The 21,282-nt window shown below is 51.3% G+C and overlaps 1 protein-coding gene across 11 annotated transcripts in view; it reads left to right on the top strand.

Annotated features, from left to right (window-relative positions):
• The first annotated feature begins 1,096 nt into the window (after positions 1 to 1,096).
• Positions 1,097 to 21,282, top strand: part of SIRPA (signal regulatory protein alpha) — a 44,844-nt gene continuing 24,658 nt past the window's right edge. For 4 of the 11 annotated variants that reach the window (XR_011248210.1, XR_011248209.1, XM_069548185.1 and 1 more), the window contains exons 1-2: positions 1,102 to 1,476; positions 2,348 to 2,435. Coding sequence is in view for 7 of the 11 variants with exons in the window: in XM_069548185.1 (XP_069404286.1) it covers positions 2,357 to 2,435 (79 nt within the window). In the remaining 4 variants the exon portion in view is untranslated. Of the gene's footprint in view, positions 1,862 to 2,347; positions 2,436 to 21,282 lie in introns of all 11 variants that reach the window. The other 7 variants (XR_011248211.1, XM_069548186.1, XR_011248208.1 and 4 more) reach the window with 5 other exon arrangements.

Raw genomic sequence — 21,282 nt, 5'->3', positions numbered from 1 at the left:
CTTCACATACTACCCAGAACCCTGTAGGTTCCTGAGGACTGCTGTCAAATGCTTGACTTATTTATCAAATGCCATGTGGCAGTTTTTAAATGTTGTACAAATACCAACTCATCTCATCCTCACTCCAGCCTTTTTAGGTTGATACTCCTGTTGGCTCAGGAAATGGAGCCACAAAAATGAGGTATTTTCTCAAGTCTACACAGCTCACAAGAGGTGGCTGGCAGGATTTGAACCAAGGCAGCACCCTGCCTGCCTCCTTGTCTTAGCAGCACATCAAGACCAGACATTTAACAGGGAGGCTGGGGTAGGGTCCGAGAGGGATGAGGGTGTCACTGTACAAAGATCTTTAACCTGGGAATCGGAAATTCAAACTTTGTTTCTACCCCAGGTCTTGCTGCATCACCCTGGGCAAGTCCATACCCTCTCTGGGCTTCAATTTCTCCTCAGTTTATAGGACTGGCCCTTCTCCCACCTTGCTTCATATCATCCTAAAGGCTTTTTGAAGCCAAACTGGTTATTGTTTATTTACAATTAGAGGGTCTTTGACTCCACCCCCTCCCCCAGTCTGGCGCCTTCTTTGGCCTGGTGATCAGAGCATTCTCGTCCTCATCCCTGACCTGAGTGCTATTGGGAATACAGCTTTCCCTCAAAAAAGGGGACAGAAAGAGGACTTGAGAGAGGGAAAACGGCTGCTTTTTTCTCACCAGCAGGCTCTGTCCTGCCTCCAGGCCTCTGGCTCCAGCTCTTCTCCCATCCCCTCATCTTCCTCACCCCCTGCCATCTTCCTGAAGCACAGGCCTTCCAGTTGCCCTGGCCCCGCACCTCTTCCTGGCCCCTCCCCATCCCTGAAGCAGCCATCCTTGACAGAGAGGCACCTCCTTGACAGACAGGCACCTGGCGGGGAGAGCCCACCTCCCCGGAGAGGCCCGGACTCTTCCCCCTGGTTTCCTGGCCACAGCCCCCCTTCAGCTCCCTCTCCTCCCCGCGCCGCTTTTCCAGGCGGTACTGAAGTCCTTCCTACACATACGCTATTTTTGTACCATCACTCTCTCCTTCCTGCCCCCTTCCCCCTACCTTCACTTACTTCCTGCTTTTTCCTTCACCTCGGCCCAGATCTGAAAGGATAGGGGCCCTTCTGGCCCTCACCCACCCCGAGAGGGGCTTTGGCTCTGGGGCCCCGGGACAGGGCCGCAGAGGAGGGGCGAAAGGCAGACGTCCCCCTCCTCCACTCCCCGCGCTCCCGAGCCGCCTCCAGCCTCCCGGGGCGGGAAGCCGGGACTGGCCGCGGCCAGAGTCCGGAGGTGAGGGGAGGCCGGCCGCAACTTCCCCAGTCCACCTTAAGAGGACGATGTAGCCGGCCTGCGGCTCTGACCTTAGAAAAACAAGTTTGCGCAAAGTGGAGCGAGGGACCCGGCCCCGGGGCAGCCCCGGCGACGCTTCCACCGTCTCGCAGCTCTCATCCGCCGGGCGGCGCAGGTCCGAGCCCGGCTGGCCGAGGGAGGGGGCGAGGGGGAGGCGGTTCGGGGCCGGGGCCACCGCGCGGGCGTCTGAACTGGCACATTGTCGGAGCCCCGGCAGTTCCAGTCCCGAGCCGAGCTGGGCGCCGGCGGCCGGGGCCACAGCCCGGGCCCGGGAGGGGATGAGGGGGTGCCCGGGCCTTGCGCACCGCCCTCTCTCGCTCCCTCCCTCCCCGGGGCGCGCAGCTGGCGGGCGCTCGGCGGAGGTGCCCGCGGGGCCCGAGCCCCGCAGCCTCCAGCGAGGCCGGCGGGAGGAGGGGAAGGGAAGGAGGGCGGGGGCCCCTGCCCAGACTGCGGGCCGGAGGAAGCGAGCCGCGGCGCCGCGAGGAGCCCGGGTGGGGCAGGTGGGCAGCGGCGGGGGCGGCCGGGCCCACTGCCCCTCGCCCTGCCCTCGCGGTCCTCCCTCTCCCGCGCTGTCTGTCTCGATCTGCGCGCCGCCTCGCTCACTCCGCGCGCGCTCTCTCTCTCTTTCTCCTCAGCTCTCGCCTCTCTGTGTCTCTGGCTCTCTGCCTGGCTCCCTTGAGTCTGTTTCCCTCTCCTGCCGGCTCTCTCGGGCTGTCCCTGGCTTCGTTTCTCGCGCGCTTGGGGTCTCTCCCCTTCTCCGTCTCTTGATCTCTCCGGGGTGGCGGGGCTCGGGGGAGGGGGGTTCCTCCGAAAACCGCGGCGCTGACGGCGCCTCCTAAGCCGCTCCAGGCGCCCGTTCCAGGGAGGGGGGAAGCCCGGCCGGGAGGAGAGGTGGGGGGAGAAGGGGGAGCCTTAGTCATTTCCCCGCTCCAGCCCGCGCCCGCCCGAGCGCGCACTCACGGCCGCTCTCCCTCCTCGCTCCGCAGCCGCGGCCCATGGAGCCAGCCCGCCCGGCCCCCGGCCGCCTCAGGCCGCTGCTCTGCCTGCTGCTCGCCGCGTCCAGCGCCTGGACAGGTAAGCACCCGCACCGCCCACCGCTGCCGTCCCCAAATTGCCGACCCAGGCCTCTCAGCCGGCCACTCGGAGCCACTCGACTAATGTCTAGCAGTAATAGGGGGAGAGGTGCCTGTAACCAGGGTTACAGATGAGGAAACTGAGGCCCAGAGAGGGACAGCGATTTGCCCAAGGTCACACAGCCAAGGATGGAACCCAGTCTCTCTGGACTCTGACTGTGCGCCACTACGCTGGGCATCAGAACAGACCCAGAAGAGCTGGTTCACTGGTCCCTGCCCAATCTGATGGGGGAGGCGGGCTGTCAGTGGCTTTCAGAGCCAGGGACCCTGGCTCCTCTGGAATGTCTCTCCCAGGTCTTATGTTTTCCACATGTTTGACTTCAGGGTCTGAGAGAAGGGGATAGGGGCAGAGGTCCTTCCTGTACCGGCCAGGATGGAACAGAAACAGGCTATGACAACTGGGGAAGAGTGAGCTCTCCCTCTGGTGCGCAGAGTAAAGCAGTGTCAGTATGGGGGAGAGAGAGGAAGAGAGGCCAGGGTAACTCTGGGGTGAGCGGCTGCGATCTGCGATCTGCAGATGCCGATGTGGAAACACAGCGGATTGTCCCTGTGGTTGCCAAAGCCTCTGGGTGGATGGTCGTCTCCGGCTGCTCTGTGGCCCCCCTCCTTCCTCCCGCCTTCCCCAGGTTTCCAGGCAGCTCACTGCAGCTCAGGTGCTCAGTGGGGCTGTTACCTGTGGCTCTGAGCATGTCTTTTTGTTGGCCTACATCAAACACCTGGCTGTCTCCAGCAGGCGGGCTCTGAAGGCTACCGTGTGTTCGCCAAAGGGTGAGGTCACCATTCAGGAGCCCTGCTTCTTAAAGGGGTTTTGCAGCACCCTGAGTCTCCTGGGAGGGTGTGGAGAGCAGAGAAACTGTGTTAAAGGAGTTGTTGGGGGGGTGGAGGATAGGATTTTGTTTCTGGCTGCTTGAAGCCGTGTTGTCAGCAGAGGGGTCTCTGCACCTCCCTCTCTTGAGGGAGGGAGGTAAAGATGAGCTCAGTACCCACCTCCCCCCTCCTTCTGCATTTGCCTAGAGACTGGTAACCATCTGATAGCGGTGAGAAAGGGAGAACTAGCAAAGAGTGGGTGGAGGGAGAGGTGGGGGTGGACAGCAGCTTCTTTCTGCCCCACTGTTTCCACTGAGCCCCCAGAACCCACGCAGGCACCCCCACATATCCCCACCCCCACCCCACCCCCAGTGTTTCAATTACAGTTGGGCCCTTGCTGGGCAAGAGGAAGCCCTAATAGATTTCATGTCTCTCTGATGAGCCAGTGGTGTCTCCTATCTACTCCTTCCTGCCTGAGCTGACCATTTACACCCAGTAAAAGTCTGAGGCCCTGCCCTGCCCTCCTTCCTGGCCTGGGATGCACGAGATTCTCTCACAACAGCTTAATTTCCCTGAAGCAGGGAACTGGGCCCAAGTTAAGTTCTGAATGTCTGTTTGAGACCCTTCTCTAACCAGGACCCTGTGGTTCCGTCCCTGGGAAATTCAGGGTGATGCTGATTAACAAGTGGGCAGCTGCCTTTCCCAAGGCTGCCTTGGGAGCACCAGCACCCTTCTCGTGAGGAAATTCTCCCCCTTTTGCTATAAAAACAATCTATAAAATGGTAAAGATTAGGCTGTAAAACTTCCGTTCCAATCCATTCAGCATCAATAGCCTGAAAAAGTGGGAGCAGCAGAGGGGCCAAGATTAGCTTTGAAATAAATAAATCTTAGGAGGGAAGAATACATTTCTTGGTTGAGGGTGGTGGGGAAGGGGTGTTACCCCCAGAGCTCAAGCTTCTCAGCATCCTTCACTCGGTTCTAAAGGGTCCTGGTCACCCTTGGCCCTGGCGTGGAATTCACCTGGTTTGGCTGAAGAATGGGGCTTCAGACCCTTCCCTCAGGTCTCCAGGCATGCATTTTATGACAAAGCAGAAGAGAGGCAGGGCAGAAGAGCAGGAAGGTAGAAGGAGGCAGTTGTCCAATTTTCTAAGAAAATGGATTTGCTTGAGTGAGGAACTCAAATGTCAGGCTTGGGAAGGCGTCTTTGGATTGAATGACTACTACTGTCTCCGGCAGAACTGTCGGCCTAGGAGGTGTCACATGACTGCTATGGTTTCACATGATCACTGTTTGAAGGGGGCTACTCACGTGAATTATCTTGGATAGGGGAAGCAGGGAAGAAGTTTAAGATTGCTTTCAGCACAAATGTTGCCAAAGAGAAGTTCTGAAAAGAGGCCAGTGAAGTCACCAACTTGTGTTCTTGGAGCCAGTGTTTGCTCAAACAACTTCACCAAGGGAGATTCTGAGGCAGCAAGAAGGGCAAGGGGCCTGGACTGGGGGCACCCGGGAAGCTGGATTCTGCAGTGGCAGCAGCGGTGCCTGACACCAAGGCTGCAGGCTCCTCACTTGGCCCCTCCAGGTTTGAAGAGCTCTGGGACCCCTGCTGGACAGACTTTAGATAAACTCTCATTCACTCCTTGCTCTGATTTGGAGAAGGCCAGGCCAAAGTGGGTGTCAGGCTTTGGGGAACAGCTGAGCACTCTGGTGAACCTCTCACCCTTCAGAAAAGGGTAGCATGCTGGTGATTCCTCTGTACTTTCCTAAGTGGTGAAATTCAACTCACTTCCTCTTTCACAAGAAAAAATGAGTGGGGTACCTTGGCCCCAAAGAGTCTGTGGAAGGTCCTTTAAGGTCTTGGTGTTCTCTGGGTACTTTCTTGCCATTAATTACTCCTTTACCAACCCCATGGAAACTCGTGGTGTGATTCATTCCTTTACTTGCCATCACTTAGCATGTATGAAGTCCTAATGGGATCCACGTGTTGAGAGAAGGGAGGAGAACCAACATTCCTTGAATGTTGCCTGTATTCCTGGCTGAATCCTAAGTAGTGCCTTGTCTGCCAAGTGATCTGCTATCTTATCAGTCAGCAAAACAAAGCGTGAGTTGGCTATTATCCCCATTTTGCAGATGAGAAAAATAGAGTCCAGACTAGGGAAGTAACTTGCCCAAGGGGTAAGTGGTAGGCAGCTTGGATTTTGAATCTTGGCCTTATGGCTGGGTAGCCTTAGAGGGGAGACGTTTGATGACTTAATCAAGGGTACTTTCCAATGGCATGAGAGGGTCCCCCTATCCAGCTCAGATAGAGATTTGTGAAAGGGTTCCTTCTGGGGCAGAAGTTTTTAACTGAGCCACAGTTGTTTCTCTGAGAGCGCCCTGAGGATGGGCCCTCCTAAATGACAGCTCATGGGAGCAGTGTGGCTCCTGTCAGAGCCCCCAGTCTGGGCTGCTGAGCTCTGGAGCCCCTAGAGCTGGAATCTTCCTCCCTGCATTTTCCTGGTGCCCTTTGCGACAGATGGAGAGGGGGTGTGTGAGAGGAAGGCAGTCTAAAACTGTTGTATGAATCCCACACGCATTCGCTCGCTGCTTCCAATGGCTCCGTGCGACAGATTATTTTCTTATTTGTAGTCCTGAACTGATGGAAGGTGCCCCCCCTACCCCCGCCTCTTTTTAATGCGTTCAGATTTCTGGTCTGTCAACACAATTCTGATCATGTCACTCTCCTGCTCAAAACTGTTGAGTGGGTCCAAGTTTTCTTTAAAAAAAAAAAACCTACAACAGGGCCTGGGCTCGCTCCCTGACAGGCCCTATTTCTAAGCCACATGTTTTCCAAAGAGCTGACCTCTTGAGATGCTGCTAGATGGCCAGACTTCCGCCCTGCAGCCAGAGATTTCCTGGCAGCTCAAGTGTATCAGCACCTGAGAGACCCTGAGATGGCCTCTACTTGTAGAAGCCCCAGCTGGACCCTTTTCACTCCAGGGTTCCCCAGAGATACGAATAAGAGGCATTGGGTTTGTTTAATGGCCATTAACACAGGGCTTAACCCAGTTTGGTAAATGTGTGTCTGTGTTAGTTGCTTAGTCGTGTTGGACTCTTTGTGACCCCGTGGATAATAGCTCACCAGGCTCCTCTCTGTCCATGGTATTCTCCAGGCAAGAACACTGGAGTGGGTTGCCATTCACTTCTCCAGGGGATCTTCCCAACCCACGGATCAAACCCAGGACTTCCGCATTGCAGGCGTACTTTACCAAAGTTTGTTTAATGCTTTGTACAAATCCACAACCTCAGCTGGACTTTCTCATCTCTGTGCCTTTGCTTATGCTGATCCTGCCACCCGAGATGCCGTTTCCTGTATGTCCGTATCATTACATGTCCGAACCTACTCAGCCTTGCCTTTGTGCTGCCTCTTGTTCCACGGATCTCTTTCACCTCTGAACCTTCACCCCAGGATCTATCTGAGGCTACTTATTACTTTTCCCTTGCTTTTTTAAATCACATATTAGTGCATGTTTAACTCTGGTGGGCATAGTGGTTCTGCGCTGTAGCCTTTCCACACACAGACACAGCCTAGCCTACTTGGACAATTTATTGAGCCCAGTGGTTCAGTTTCCTCATCTGTAAAATGGAAATGACTTTAACAACTGTATTTCAGGGACTAAGTTAGCCCACGTTTTATGCTTGAAGCTGTGCCTGGCACGCAGTACGTACTTAGTACCAGCTTACCACACGTTACATTCAGTTGTCATCGTTTTGTTCTGTTGGGGTTTCCTCATCTATGGGAGTGGGACTGATGTTGGTAAAGCACCCTGCAAAAGTCCTTGCACACAGAACAGAGGCGCTCACAAAACAAGAGCTGTCGCGAGTGAACGTGAGCATCACGTTTTTCCCTGTGGCTTTTGTGCAGTCAGGGAAGACAAGTTGAGCAGAGACTGGCTGGTGTGACTGAATAGTTCCTGGGACTCGGCACCCGCCGTGGGCGCAGCCTGCCTCTAGGTGTCTCTGTCTCGATCCACAGGGCTGGAATTGTGGATTCGCAGACCTGGAAAGCCGGAGGAGGCCTGAGAGAGCTGCCGTCAGTCAGCACCTCTGTGTGCGGCCAAGAAACTGCAGCCCTGAGAGAGGTCAGGGCTGGCTGGGCTCACACAGCAGATCCCTGGCAAGGCTTGATGGTACACCAAGCCCCCTGTCATTCAGGCCAAGCTCTTTAAAACCAAGCTGGGTTGGAAGTTTCCACCGCTAGAAATCTGACAGGATGCCACATTCCATGGAAAATACCTAAGTGATAATAATGGGAACCATCGTTCCCGGCCCCGTACTGGGCTCCGCACTTGGCGCGGGAGATCCCAGTGGTGCGTAGAGTTACCCTGGGTGATGTGCATGGTTACCATCAAATCCATCTGACCAGTGAGGAAACTAGGCTCAGAGAGGCAGAGCAACTCGCCCAAGGCCACACAGTAAGTGTTGAGTTTAGGATGGCCACAGCGCCTATGATGTTCACTCACTCGGCGTCCCTCCACCCTGCCCGGCAGAAAGATGAGGCTCAGGTGTGCTGCTCTCCTGCCCTCTTGGTGCTCCTTGCATATTTTTGTCAGTCAGTCCATCCTCCTGGGAGGCAGAGACAGCGGCTCTTCCCAAGATGTGTTTCCATCGCATACCGAAGAGGGAAGCGTCTATTTTCACAGCTGAAACTGCTTTCCTGTTAACGTGGGTGTTCCTGGGACAGGTCTTTCGATAGCGCCCTCCACAAGGTGGATTTTCCCTGCCAGGCCCTCAGTCCAGGGAGGTGCAAAACAGCTGAGGTGGAAGTCGGTGGTTATGCAGAATCGGTTCTTTGTGTCTGGAAGATTTCCTGGCACATCCGTTTGGGGGCACAGAGTGTGAGATGGCTGCAGATTAAGCCAGGAGCTGGGGGAGATCAGGTGTGCAGCCCAGGGGGAGATCGGGAGCCAGGAGTGAGAGATGAGCCTGCAGGCGGGAGGGCCGGAGTATGTGCGTGACAATGCCAGCCTGCGGCGTCCTTCAGAAGTGGCAGCCCAGGCCGGAAGCAAGTCATGTACGGTGTGCTTGGGCACTAGCTGAGCTGGGACTCTCTGCTGCCTCTTCCTTATCTTTTTATTTTAGAAAATTTCAAACATTTGTGAGATAAGGAATGGTGTGAGGAACCTCAGCTTCAGCACTCATCTGCCATTCGAGTTTCACCTGCCCCTCATTTTTCTGGGAAAAGCAGGAGGAGGGAGGATGGGTAAAGACAGCTAGACATGAGGCATCATTTCAGCCATCGGTACTTGAACATGTGCCATTGTATAATCCTTATAATGAGCCAAAATGTATGAAGTCCTTCATCCTCCTTTTACAGATAAGGAAACTGAGGATCCCCAAAGCTAAGTTGGGCTCCTCCGAAGGTCACGTGGCCAGTGAGGGTTAAAAAGCTAAATGCAAGCCTCGGTTTACTCTTAATCACTTCTCTGTCCTTCTTATGGTCATTTTAATTGTAAATATCCATTCAACAAATATTTTTGAGCATCTATGTGGCAGGGGTGGCTCTAGGTGCTAGGAATATAACAGCAGACAGACAAAAACACCTGCTCTGATGGAACTGACATCCTAGTGAGAAAGGAAAACCAGACCCAAGTAAACGTTCTGTCAGGTGGAGACAAGTGCCACAAAGGGAGCTAAAGCAGGTCAATAGAACAGATGGTTGAGTGGGGATGGGGTGGGTGCTCTCCAAAGAGCAGAGGCCTGGGTAAAACCGAGGGAGCCGCCAAGGGAATATCAGGTTCAGCAGGCCACACAGAAGGAGTAGCAAGTGCAAAGGTCCTGAGGCTGGGATAGGTTAGCTGTGTTCCAAGAATAGCCAGTGAGGCTGGACTTAAGGGAGAGAGGCAGTGTGGGAGTCAGGAGAGGTCAGGGCCAGACCAAGTAGGATCTAATTGACTGAGCACTTGACATTGAACATGTGAGGTCATGTGATAGGATGATTACTCTATAACTCATCTCATTTCATTCTCACCACTGCTCTGTGAGATGGGAACTATTGTTATTTGGGCAGATGAAGAAACAGATATTCAAAGAGGTGAAGTGACTTGCCTGAGGTCACACAGCTCCTAAGTACGGAGCTAGGTCTGAACTCAGGCCCCTAAACGCTGCAGCACCCTCATCACTGCTGTCTTGTTTCCCCTCTTACCCTCTTCAGTCTCTACCCATAGCACCTGGAGTGAATCAAATCCTCTTGGTTTTTCTCTAAACTTTTCAGTGATTCCCTTCAAATAAAATCAAACTCCTTACTATGATCCCTGAGACATGGCATTTTCTGGAAAACATCCATCTCTCCAGCTCCAACTAGTACCACACTTATCTTCCTCCAAGGGCTTTGGCCACAGCAGTCTTCTTTCTGGACCTCACGTGAGCTGGCTGCTTTCCTACCTCAGGGCCTTTGCACTTGCTCTTCTCTCCTACCAGAGCACCTTCCCTGGCCTTTGCTTCCTTCAGCCTTCAGCTGCCATCTCACCTCCTCAGAGATGCCTTTCCCAATTGCCGCATTCTAAAACTGGTTCTGCTTGTTATTCTCTTTCGTGGTGTAAATGTATTTTCACTCCTAGCCGTTTTTATATTTGTTTCATTATTTCACCCCTGTCTCTGCCACTAGAATATAAGCTATCTGAGAGTAGGGACTATGTCTTATTCACTGCTGGGCCTCTGGGACCTTATACTGGGCCTGCTAAAAGTAGGCAGATTAATATATATTGTTTGAATGAAGAAAGATCCTCATTTTTAAAAGGGAGCTCGGAACCTTGAGGTCACACAGGCAGTAATCCTGGTCAGAAAACAGACCTGTGCCCTAACGATTACACAGTTCTGCTTCTGTAAGGGGACCACGACTACAAATCCCTGCCCATCATGTGAAATAGCTCAGTTGGTAAGAATCCAGTTGCAATGCAGAAGACCCTGGTTCAATTCCTGGGTCAGGAATAACCCCTGGAGAAGGGAAAGGCTACCCACTCCAATATTTTGGCCTAGAGAATTCCATGGACCGTATAGTCCATGGGGTCGCAAACAGTTGGACATGACTGAGGTCTTTCACTTCACTTCAAGATAATCAGGAAGCGCAAAGTATCAGTGCCATCTAGGATGGAGGTAAGGGGCCAGAAACCCTGAATTCTCGCTGTACGGAACAGCTTGCCCTAGTGTAAACTCCATGCTGAACAAGCAGATAAACCATGAAACACGATGCAGTTCATGCTGTACTCTCTTGGCCGGGATTCGGCTTGAAGGGCCTGATTCAGTGCCAGCCCCACCCCCACCCCCCGCCCGAGGGTCTTCCATCACACCAGCCCATCTGATGCAGTGGGTAAGGATGTGGGTGGAGTCAGACTACTCTGCAGCCTTGTGACTTGACCAAGTGTCTGTACTTCCCTGAGCCTCAGTCTTCCCCTCTGTGAAGCGGGGGTAGGACAGCCTGTGTTGCTGGGTCCCTGTGCAGGGTCGTGAGGCCTGTCGTGCTCCTGGTAATATCCGTGCTCAATGCTTGTTAGCCATCGTTACTCTTATCATCGTGCAGCCATCATTTTCTGGTTGGGGCTCTAAAGAGCAGGTGGAGGCCCTGCTCTTTCGCTCACCAACCAGGACTTGGAACCCACCATGCTGTCCCTCTGAGCCTCAGTTTCCTCTTCTGTGAAGCAGAGGCTCAGCTGGGCTGCTCTCCTGCTGGTCCCTTCCAGCTCAGGTGCTGTAGCCGGAATGCCTCTCTCACCCTCCATTGTGATGGTACCCCAGACCCTCTGTCTAGTGGGCGGAGGGAGGGGGGACAATGGACAGGCATCCACTTTGAAACACATTCCTGAGTGAATCCAGGTGAATGTGCTGCTTCTTGGCTGTGTGCTCTGGAGGAGGTGTCTTTCTCTGCTCCGAGCCTTGGTTTCCTCGTCTGTAAAATGGAAATGCTACCAGTCTTTCCTCTTGCATGAAGACCTTTGAGGGTTAAGGGAATGAAGAGCTGTGGAAAGTGCTTTTGTGAACTGCAAAAAGCACTATAAAAGGCATCTGTGAATAGTGTCAACTTGGGGAAAAATCTTGTCCGGAGAATGTCTGCTGTCAGCCGCAGAATGTGCTGAAACCTTGGCAAATGTCATTTAATAAATGTGTGTCGCTTTAAGGGGGCCTTTATCTCAGCTGGGAAAATGTGTGTGTGTCCTTGGCAGCCTGAGAATTCAGAAGCCTGAGCCGGAGGGGACCCGGTCACAGAGGGAAGAGATTGCATGTGTCTGACGTTTGTGTTTGAGTTCTGCTTCTGCCCCTTCCTGCCTCGTCGGGCCTCAGCTTCCTCACCTGGAGGAAGGGGCTGGTGACAACAGCAGTTGCATCCCTAGGTCATGACAGTTAAATAAATGAGGGCTTCCTGTTATGTGGCCTTATCTGTTATGTGTTATCAGTGTGTTGTACCCATGAGAGCGTGGCCGGGAAGCACCAGGGCTTGTCCTAGAGGAACAGCTGGGCCTGGAGGTTTGGGGTTAAAAGGACACACCAGGGTTCTCAGCCTCTCCAGGCTTCATCCTGGGCCTCAGTTTCTCCTTCTGCAAAATGGGAAAGTAGGGGAAAGGTTAGGCTGTCAAGAAAGTGCATGGTGGGTGTTACTGCCCCTGCCTGCTCTCCCAGCCTCGCCTGGCCCCACCAGGCCTAGAGAATGCGGAGGGTGCTTACAGCACACATCGAGTGGTAGTTCTTTCCCTGCTGCTTTGAAAACAGGGCTGCACTGTGAGCATTTCTTCATTACATCCAGGTCCCATCTAAACCCAGCAAACACTCACCAGGGCCTCTGGCCCTCCTGGCCTCCTGCCAACAGAGCACACAGCTTGTGCACAGGTTCTGCTCCAAGGGATCTTGTGTAGACATCGAGGCAGAGCTGGTTCTGCCTCAGAGAGAATCTTTAGCTTCTTAGGCTTATGGCTGCAATCGTCTGTCTTCCTCTTCATCCTTAAATATCCACTGCCGTGGTAACGCCCCGCACTGAGCACTTCCTCTGTGCCAGGCACAGCACTGAGCTCTTCACACACATTAGCCTGTTTCATCCTAGAATAGCCCTGGTGTTAATGTCATTATTATCAGCAGCATCATCCTCATTCTATAGATGAGAAACCAGAGTTCCAAGGGGGTCAAGACACTTTCTGGGGTCTCATGCGTGGCAGAATTAGAATCCAAACTAGAACATACATTCAGCAAATGCCAGTCACTGGTATAAACCTGGAGGACACTGCAGGGAACAAAACTGAGTCCCTCTCAAAGGATTTATAAGTCTAGGTGGGGATTTAGATGCTGATGAGATTGACAAATGCTTATAATATGTTGGGTGGTGGGTGATATGTATTGTAGAAAAATAAAGCAGAGCAAGGGACATTGAGGGGGGTAGTGCTTTATACACAGTGCCAAGGAAGCTTCTCAGGCCTGAAGAAGGTGAGGGATCTAGCATGCAGATATCTAGAGGATGAGAGTGCCAGGCAGAGAGAGCGGCAAGTGCAAAGGCCCTGAGGTGAGTTAAGAATCCAGCACAGTTGCGAGCAAGGCTGCAGGAAGGATCCTGGGTCTCACCATGAGAACAATGAAGGCTGCAGAAGGGTTTTGCACAAAGGAATGATCATGTTACCTTGGGTTTTATGGGCTCCTCTCGCTGCAGGGAGCGTATATCACAGAGAGGTGAGTGGAGCAGGGAGGCTGGTTTGGAAGCTGAGATAAGGATCTGGTGAAGGATGGTGGCACAATAGAGGTGGTAAGAAGGGGTCAGAGTCTGGCCAGATCTTGGAAGGTGAGCCAGCTGCTCTGCTAATAGCTGGCTGTGAGTCAGGGGAAAGATGGGAGTTGGGGAAACGTACAGATCTCAGGCCAGCTCTTCCAACCACTGAATGTCTGGCCTTGAGGAGAGAGAGAGAGTGGTACCCCCTTGTTTACAGGTGAGAAAGTGGAAGCTTTGAGAAAAGTGACTCTGCTAAGTCACCCTGCTAGGGCTGATATATGCTTCTTCTGGCCCCAGCACCCAAGCTTCAGACTGTCTTGACACTTTAAGACTTTACCTGCTACGTGGAGGGAGATACCAGGGTCTGCCCTTTACCTGCATATGGACAGTGTCCAGTTCTCTGTGTCGCCTGGAGTGGCGATGGAGGAGAGAGTACCCTGATCCCAGTGGACCCGCTCCCATATTATTCACAAGGTCATGTGTATCCTCATTTGTACCGGTCCCAAGGCAGGTGCTAGTTTCCACCGCAGCACCTGAGGCATCTCCACCCAACAGGAACCAGTAGGCTGCTCCCAATGATGGCCTGCTCTTTAGATGGCAACTGAAGCCATCCTTTAGGGTCCTAGGTAGCTCAGTCCTGGGCTAACCCTTCCCCAGCATGCTCACAGTTACTAAGTATGTCCCAAGGACTCTGCCCTGGTCCGTTAATTGTGCCAAGCCCTTTTCTCTCCTCTACACCCATGCTCACATGGTTCTCCCTTCTTGAATGCCTTTCCTTCTCCCTAGCCTTTGTCAGCTTTCAACACCCAGCTCAGGGACCACCACCTCCAGGAAGTCTTCTCAGATCTCTTCCAACACCCTGTCCCCAAGCCTCTTACTGATCACCCTGCACATGATTATTGCCTGTGTTCAAGACTGCCCTACAAGAGTGAGAACCCATCTGACTGCTCTGTGTCCTGTGGCATCCAGGACACAACCCGTCTGTAGAGTGAGGCTTGAAAGGGTGTAAGTGGATCAGCCTGACTCCAGAGGAAAGTCAGCGCCTAGCTGCAGCTGGTACTCCTGGATCAGAGCCCCAGGCTCCCCATTGGGAACTGCAGAGTCTACACAGTCATCACCTGTGCAGCCCCCTCCTGAATGCATCCTGGGAGCCGCCTGCCCCACCCAGGGTCATGAGCTCCAGCAGGGCGATTCCAGGCTGGCCTCTTCACCACTGTGCCCTGCAGCTACTGCCTAGTAAGTAGGTGCTCAGTTTGAGCCTCCTGTCAAGGGCAGGACCCTGTCCCAGGGGTCAGACAGGGCCTTGCCCACCAGGAGCCAGACTTGAGGGGGCATCTCCCCCCACCCTCCTTCCTCTTTCACTACCCGGTGTGTGCCAGGCATGTTCATAGCTGGGCACTCACACATACAGTGTACATGACAGTGGTCCCCACACACACTGCAGCCCCTTCTCCCCAGCACTTACGTCAGCACACACACCCTCACATTCACACTCATGTACACCATTCCCATTGCACACGTGCCCTCCCTGCACACACACACACACACACACTCGTGCACACACCCCACTTCTCTCCTCCCTGCGTGCACCCACATTTGTATGTACCCACACACTCACACCCCTCCCAGACGTCTACCTGTTCACACCTTGGGCAGAGACACACACCAACAGGTTCACACCCACATTCAGAAACTCTCCTGTGCACAGTTCACGCCCCTGCCGGGCCCTGGTTCCCGGTCCCCTTCTGACACACTCCTGAGCTGCACCAGAGCATGCTCCTGCACATGTGAGCATCTTGTACACAAGCTTCTGTGTGTATGCAGCCCTGCGCCCACCCATGCACACATGTGTGAATACCTGTGCTTGGCACACCCATGCATGCATGTGCACATTTCTCCTTCTCTCCTGTGTGCGTACTCCCATCCACCCTCCTCACTACACACACATACGCAGACATCAGCTTGTAACCCAGAAGATGCCTAAGGCACTGCCTAAGGAGGTGCTGCTGTGTTGAGGGGGTGGGAAACCAGCACGCCCGACCCCCAAGGATGGCCAGTAACAATCAAAGCCAGGAAGGGGGATACTAAGCCAGGTGGGGCCAGGGTGGATGTTTTCTTGGGATACTGAACCCCAGGTGCTGCCAGAGCTCCCGCCATAGCCTCCCAGGCCCCAAGCTCCTTGGGTTTGTGGAAATCTGAGGGGTGGCCTCCAGTTCAGTTCAGTTCAGTCGCTTAGTCGTGTCTGACTCTTTGTGACCCTATGAATTGCAGCACGCCAGGCCTCCCTGTCAATCACCAACTCCTGGAGTTCACCCAAACCCACATCCATTGAGTCGGTGATGCCATCCAGCCATCTCATCCTCTGTCATCTCCTTCTCCTCCTGCCCCCAATCCCTCCCAGCATCAGAGTCTTTTCCAATGAGTCAGCTCTTCGTATAAGGTTGCCAAAGTACTGGAGTTTCAGCTTTAGCATCATTCCTTCCAAAGAACACCCAGGACTGATCTCCTTTAGGATGGACTGGTTGGATCTCCTTGGAATCCATGGGGCTCTCAAGAGTCTTCTCCAACACCACAGTTCAAAAGCATCAAGTCTTCTGCGCTCAGCTTTCTTTATCATCCAACTCTCACATGCATACATGACCACTGGAAAACCCATAGCCTTGACTAGACGGCCTTTTGTTGGCAAAGTAATGTCTCTGCTTTTCAATATGCTATCTAGATTGGTCATAACTTTCCTTCCAAGGAGTAAGTGTCTTAATTTCATGGCTGTAATCACCATCTGCAATGATTTTGGAGCCCCCAAAAATAAAGTCTGACACTGTTTCCACCATTTCCCCATCTATTTCCCATGATGGGGCCAGATGTCATGATCTTAGTTTTCTGAATGTTGAGCTGTAAGCCAACTTTTTCACTCTCCTCTTTCACTTTCATCAAGAGGCTTTTGAGTTCCTCTTTACTTTCTGCCATAAGGGTGGTGTCATCTGCATATATGAGACCCAGCAATCTTGATTCCAGCTTGTGCTTCTTCCAGCCCAGCGTTTCTCATGGTGTACTCTGCATAGAAGTTAAATAAGCAGGGTGACAATATACAGCCTTGACGTACTCCTTTTCCTATTTGGAACCAGTCTGTTTTTTCATGTCCAGTTCTAACTGTTGCTTCCTGACCTGCATATAGGTTTCTCAAGAGGCAGGTCAGGTGGTTTGCTATTGCCATTTCTTTCAGAATTTTCCACAGTTTATTGTGATCCACACAGTCAAAGGCTTTGGCATAGTCAGTAAAGCAGAAATAGATGTTTTTCTGGAACTCTCTTGCTTTTTCCATGATCCAGTGGATGTTGGCAATTTGATCTCTGGTTCCTCTGCCTTCTCTAAAACCAGCTTGAACATCAGGAAGTTCACAGTTCACGTATTACTGAAGCCTGGCTTGGAGAATTTTGAGCATTACTTTACTAGCGTGTGAGATGAGTGCAATTGTGCGGTAGTTTGAGCATTCTTTGGCATTGCCTTTCTTTGGGATTGGAATGAAAACTGACCGTTTCCAGTCCTGTGGCCACTGCTGAGTTTTCCAAATTTGCTGGCATATTGAGTGCAGCACTTTCACAGCATCATCTTCCAGGATTTGAAATAGCTCCACTGGAATTCCATCACCTCCACTAGCTTTGTTTGTAGTGATGCTTTCTAAGGCCCACTTGACTTCACATTCCAGGATGTCTGGCTCTAGGTGAGTGATCACACCATCATGATTATCTTGGTCATGACGATCTTTTTTGTACAGTTCTTCTGTGTATTCTTGCCACCTCTTCTTAATATCTTTTGGTTCTGTTACGTCCATACCATTTCTGTCCTTTATCGAACCCATCTTTGCATGAAATGTTCCCTTGGTATCTCTAATTTTCTTGAAGAGATCTCTAGTCTTTCCCATTCTGTTCTTTTCCTCTATTTCTTTGCATTGATCGCTGAAGAAGGCTTTCTTATCTCTTCTTGCTATTCTTTGGAACTCTGCATTCAGATGCTTATGTCTTTCCTTTTCTCCTTTGCTTTTCACTTCTCTTCTTTTCACAGCTATTTGTAAGGCCTCTCCAGATAGCCATTTTGCTTTTTTGCATTTCTTTTCCATGGGGATGGTCCTGATCCCTGTCTCCTGTACAATGTCACGAACCTCAGTTCATCAGGCACTCTATCTATCAGATCTAGACCCTTAAATCTATTTCTTACTTCCACTGTATAATCATAAGAGATTTGATTTAGGTCATACCTGAATGGTCTAGCGATTTTCCCTACTTTCTTCAATTTAAGTCTGAATTTGGCAATAAGGAGTTCATGATCTGAGCCACAGTTAGCTCCCAGTCTTGTTTTTGCTGACTGTGTAGAGCTTTTCCATCTTTGGCTGCGAAGAATATAATCAATCTGATTTCGGTGTTGACCATCTGGTGATGTCCATGTGTAGAGTCTTCTCTTATGTTGTTGGAAGAGAGTGTTTGCTATGACCAGTGCATTTTCTTGGCAAAACTCTATTAGCCTTTGCCCTGTTCAATCCATATTCCAAGGCCAAATTTGCCTGTTACTCCAGGTGTTTCTTGACTTCCTACTTTTGCAATCCAGTCCCTTATAATGAAAAGGACATTTTTTGGGTGTTAGTTCTAAAAGGTCTTGTAGGTCTTCATAGAACTGTTCAATTTCAGCTTCAGCGTTACTGGTTGGGGCATAGACTTGGATTACTGTTATATTGAATTGTTTGCCTTGGAAATGAACAGAGATCATTCTGTCATTTTTTAGATTGCATCCAAGTACTGCATTTCAGACTCTCTTGTTGACCATGATGGCTACTCCATTTCTTCTGAGGGATTCCTGCCCGCAGTAGTAGATATAATGGTCATCTGAGTTAAATTCACCCATTCCAGTCCATTTTAGTTTGCTGATTCCTAGAATGTTGATGTTCATTACATGTATAGGTTTTTCTTATTACAGGTGGGATACTGTCAATATTCTGTTTTTAAAAAAATTTTTAATATAAATTAATTTGTTTTAATTGGAATTGGAGGCTAATTACTTTACAATATTGTATTGGTTTTGCCATACACTGACATGTAAATATTCCTTAATAGCTATCCAGTTTAAAAAATCTGAAAATACCCAAAATAGAAGGAATAAAAAAGAAAAAGCCCATTAGATTCAGGATCCAAAGAGAGTTGCGTTTTATAGCCTTGTGTAGTACCTCACAGTTGTTTGTTTACATATAGTTTTAGTTTATTTTACAAAGTCATGATCATACTGAAAGCAGTTTTCCTGCTTCCCTATTGTACAAGTAACACAAACAGAAAACATAAAAGCAGAGTCCCTTGGAAGTCTGCTACTCACAATTAGTCATGTTAGTCTTTAAATCAGATATACATCTTTTTCAAAATTAGAAGTTTAAGATCACATGAAAAACGTCACTTAGTAACTGACTCCGATCTTGTCATCTATTTCTGTGTCCATAATTATAATCCTTATATGTAGGTGTGGTCATCATAAGTTCATCATCTTGGGATCAACAGTCTCCTTTTCTTGGAAATTACAATGTTTGCAATTTTTTATTAGAACACCTGAATGAATGGTGCAAAATATTTGCAAGTATCCTTAGTAATATGAGCATGATTTTACATTGTTTTTATTCACTCATTTTTTACCAATGTCAAAATGCAGTTATCTTTGATGGTATTCTATGAGATTATTACTTTGTTTTTATACTTTTTCTTTCTTTAAATGCTTTGCAATGGACAGGTTTTATTTGCTAACCGCAATATCATTTAAAATTATACCTTGCAAAAATGTCCAGATGACCAGTTTCACAGTTACTGTTTTGTGATGGCTGCTTATAATTCCATCTAGAGAATAGGCCACAGTTCCCTTAACCATCCCTGTCACTGAGCACTTGAGTTTTTTCCCAACTTTCACAAGATTGTTCCATGGGGACCCCACCCCATATTTGGGGTCGCATCCTTGTGGAGCAGCCCAGCAAAGGCTGGGGAACAGCTGCCACGCCTGGGCGCCTCCTGCCACACTGTTTTCTTGAAAGGATGGCCCACCCTCCAGTCCCACTAGCACCGTGGGAGGATGGCTGCCCAGCTGCCCTCCTCTCCCTGAGACGGTGCAGGCTGCTGAACCATTGCCAGGAGGGCAGGAGAGAGTGGGAAATGGGTTTGTCAGTGATGCCAGTGTGATGACCCCAGGCCCAGAACCGCGGGAGTAGTTTTTAAGAAGCCCAGTTCCCAGAACAGGACCTGCAGAGAAAAAGAAAAGCAAGCAAATGAGGGAAAGACTCTGCTGAGAAAAAACACACAGAGATTAAAATAATATTTGGCACTTACATCGCACTTTTAAAATTCTTCAAACGCTTTATAAACACTGGCTAATTAATTAAACCTCCTAAATCTGGCTGCAGTTGGTGGAGAGAGCTTGAGAAGAGCTAAAAAAAAAGTAGGGGGGACAGCCCTCCACAATGCCAGATTTTATTGTCGCCTCCCTGGGTGTGACTGCAGCACAAGAATAACCCTGCCCCAGCCCTGCTTCTGGCTTCGCACCCCATGTCCTGCTCATGGTCCCTTGCCAGCTGCTGACTCACAGCCCCGTGCAGTGGTATTGATGACGATAATAATAACCACCACCGATTACGTGCAACTATGGTCCAGGCCCAGTCCCAGGCTCCAGGCTCGGTGTCTTCCAGACCTGCCTTTAGCAGCCCCTTTAACAGATGAGGCAAGAGGCTCAGAGAGAGGATTTTCCCAGGAGCAAGTGAAATCCCTCCTTCCTTCATTTTTGTGTTCTTTCAGTGTGTGTTTATCAAGGGCCCAGTGTGTACCAGGCAGTGTCCTAGGCAGGGGGTCAGAAACACTTCCTTGTGGATCCTGTTTTCCTGCTCAGGGAGAAATGTCAATCCAGAGAAAGTCAAGTATAATGTACCTTTGGTAATGATGGGAACAGAGACTAAAGTTTAATCAGCACGTGTGCTGCAGGCACTTATATCCAACCATTTCCTCATGACTGTCCCGGCGGGGGCGGGGGGGTCAGGAGTGGGTGATGGAGTCCCACAAGGGCAGGTGCTGAGCTGGCTGGGTGGGGACTGCACTCTCACCCAGGCCTGCTGGCCCCAGCACCTGTGCATACTCCAAGCTGCGTTTCTAGTGTTTTCTGTGGTGTGGATATGGACCCATTAGGAACGTTCCTAGATAGATGCTGTTGGCGGCTGCTAATGAGGCCTGGAATGTCTCAGGGTGCCTGCCTGTCTCCATGGGCCTCCTCCCTGTGTCTCCCATACACCTGGCCACCTGCTTCACCCCAAGCCCCTGCCCTCTGCGGATTCTGGTTTCTTCCCTGCACCATGAGGGTTGGGCTGCCCTCAGGCTGCCACTCTGCATCTCTGATCACCAGCCATGAGAACTGGGCAGTCCCTGGCATGGAATTCAGAGCTGGGACCATGGGCAGAGGGATGAGAAGCCTGTCCTGTGGTCCAGGCTTGCCCACAGTGAAGGCAAACAGGAGTCTGTGGCTGGACAGATTCACAAGGTCACTCTTCCTGCTCAACCAGAGGTGAGGGCCTGCTTAGGGCATCAGCTACAACCCTGTCTGATGTACAAAGCAAGGTGGCCTAGGTCAGGACAGGACAGGGTCACATCGGGTCAGTGGAGCAACCAGGCAGAGGCCATTTGGCCCATCTGCACATCTGCCAGTTTGACATCACTATGCGTCTCTGTCTTTTCTCTCTGTTTTCTCCCTGCATATCTGTCTCTCACTCCGTCTCTGTCTGCTCCTCCCTCTGCCGGTCTGTGTGTGTGTGTGTGTGTGTGTGTGTGTGTGTGTGTGTTTCTCCAGGGTCTTCATGATCTGTCCTTTCTCCCCACCCCCACCTTGTTTAGAATCAGGGCCCCGGCTGCGCCTCCCTCTTGGCAGCCACAGCACCTCCTACAGCATCTTTACCCGGCCTGTCCATCTTCCTTCTGTGTCCCCCTTCCCCCAACCTCCTCTACTGGGAATCCCTGATCATGTTCCCCAGTCCTCTTTAATCTGGGGCTCGGCCCCCCTGCACCACTGACCTCCTGGACTCCTTCCACCTGTCCATCCCAGGAGCCCTTGAGGCCTGACCTGGATCCAGCCCCTGTGTGTCCCAGCATCCAGCCTGGGCCTGGCCTGCAGGGGTTTCAGTGAGGGCCGATGGAAGTGAGGTTCACTTAGTCACTGTGCCCAGCTTGGTGCTCAGGGGCTTCTGTGTGTCATCTCACTC

This window comes from Ovis canadensis, chromosome 13 (genome assembly GCF_042477335.2).
Source record: "Ovis canadensis isolate MfBH-ARS-UI-01 breed Bighorn chromosome 13, ARS-UI_OviCan_v2, whole genome shotgun sequence".
NCBI classification, from domain to species: domain Eukaryota; kingdom Metazoa; phylum Chordata; class Mammalia; order Artiodactyla; family Bovidae; genus Ovis; species Ovis canadensis.
Note: the sequence above shows the minus strand (reverse complement) of the source record. Positions and strands in the feature narration are given on the sequence as shown.